This window comes from Acanthisitta chloris, unplaced genomic scaffold, assembly GCF_000695815.1.
Source record: "Acanthisitta chloris isolate BGI_N310 unplaced genomic scaffold, ASM69581v1 scaffold6492, whole genome shotgun sequence".
NCBI lineage: Eukaryota > Metazoa > Chordata > Aves > Passeriformes > Acanthisittidae > Acanthisitta > Acanthisitta chloris.
Window position 1 is genome coordinate 18,327 of NW_008659803.1, and position 1,286 is coordinate 19,612.

A 1,286-nucleotide genomic window follows, 5' to 3' on the forward strand; every position below is an offset into this window, starting at 1 on the left:
GGTTGAATTTAGGGATGTCTGAAACATTTATCCCTGTTTTTTCATGTCTATTTATTGATCAATGCTGCATTTATGGATTGCTCAGCCCTTTCCTTGCACTACCTCTTTGTCTTCTACCTTTTAATTAACAGGCAGAATTAACAACCCAACATTTCCTTCCTTTCCCCCCCCCTCAAAAGAACCACCACCTCCTCTCCCCTAATATCCCACCCCACAACCCCAATATTTCTCCATGCAATTCCTTCTCACCCTAACCTTTCTTTATTTTCTTATCCCCAGGAGATGCCCAACGAGACTATGCTAATTATTACCAGGGGCTGTGGGACTGCAGTGGTGACAACCCTGATGAACTCTCCTTCCGCCGAGGAGATCTCATCTACATCCTCAGCAAGGTACATCTCACATCTCTGTGGCCTTGGGGTTCCTTGGCAAGGGCAACAGGTGATCAAACTGCTCAAAATTCAGGTTTAAAGGTGAGTTAAATGAGCAAGTGAAGGGTTTCTCCCCTCCCCGTGTCTGCTCTGGTGAGGTCCCACCTGGAGTTCTGCACACAGTTCTGGTGTCCCCAAGGACATGGAGCTGTTGGAGCAAGTCCTGAGGAGGATAAGAAGGATTGGAGCCCCTTCCCTATGGGAGAGTTGGGGCTGTTCAGCCTGGAGAGGAGAAGGTTGTGTGGAAACATCAGAGAAACTCAGCAGGAGCTGAAGAGGCTCCAGGGAAGCTGCAGAGGGACTTGGTTAGGAACTGCAGGGACAGGACAAGGAGCAATAGGGAGAAATTGAAAGAGGAAATTTAGATTAGATATTAGGCAGAAGTTTTTTCCTGTGAGGGTGATGAGACACTGGCACAGGTTGCCCAGGGAGGATGTGGATGCTCCAAGGAGGTTGTAGATGCTCCAAGGAGGTTGTAGATGCTCTAAGGACTCTGTGGTTGCCCCAGGGAGGCTGTGGATGCCCCAAGGAGGCTGTGGATGCCCCAAGGAGGCTGTGGATGCCCCAAGGAGGCTGTGGATGCCCCAAGGAGGCTGTGGATGCCCCAAGGAGGCTGTGGATGCCCCAAGGAGGCTGTGGATGCCCCAAGGAGGCTGTGGATGCCCCAAGGAGGTTGTAGATGCCCCAAGGAGGGTATAGATGCTCCAATGACTCTGTGGTTGCCCCTAGGAGGTTGTGGTTGCCCCAAGGAGGTTGTGCATGCTCCAAGGACTCTGTGATTGCCCCAAGGACTCTGTGATTACCCCAATAAGGCTGTGGATGCCCCAAGGAGGTTGTAGATGCCCCAAGGAGGTT

General features: G+C 51.5%; 1 protein-coding gene across 1 annotated transcript in view; it reads left to right on the forward strand.

Moving 5' to 3' along the window:
- The window catches only part of SKAP1 (src kinase associated phosphoprotein 1), a gene marked incomplete at both ends in the record, with an annotated part of 16,959 nt that extends 16,567 nt beyond the window's left edge, over positions 1-392 (forward strand). The window contains one exon of the mRNA XM_009069539.1: positions 280-392. Within this exon, the coding sequence (XP_009067787.1) occupies positions 280-392 (113 nt within the window). The remainder of the gene's footprint in view (positions 1-279) is intronic.
- Positions 393-1,286: the final 894 nt, after the last annotated feature.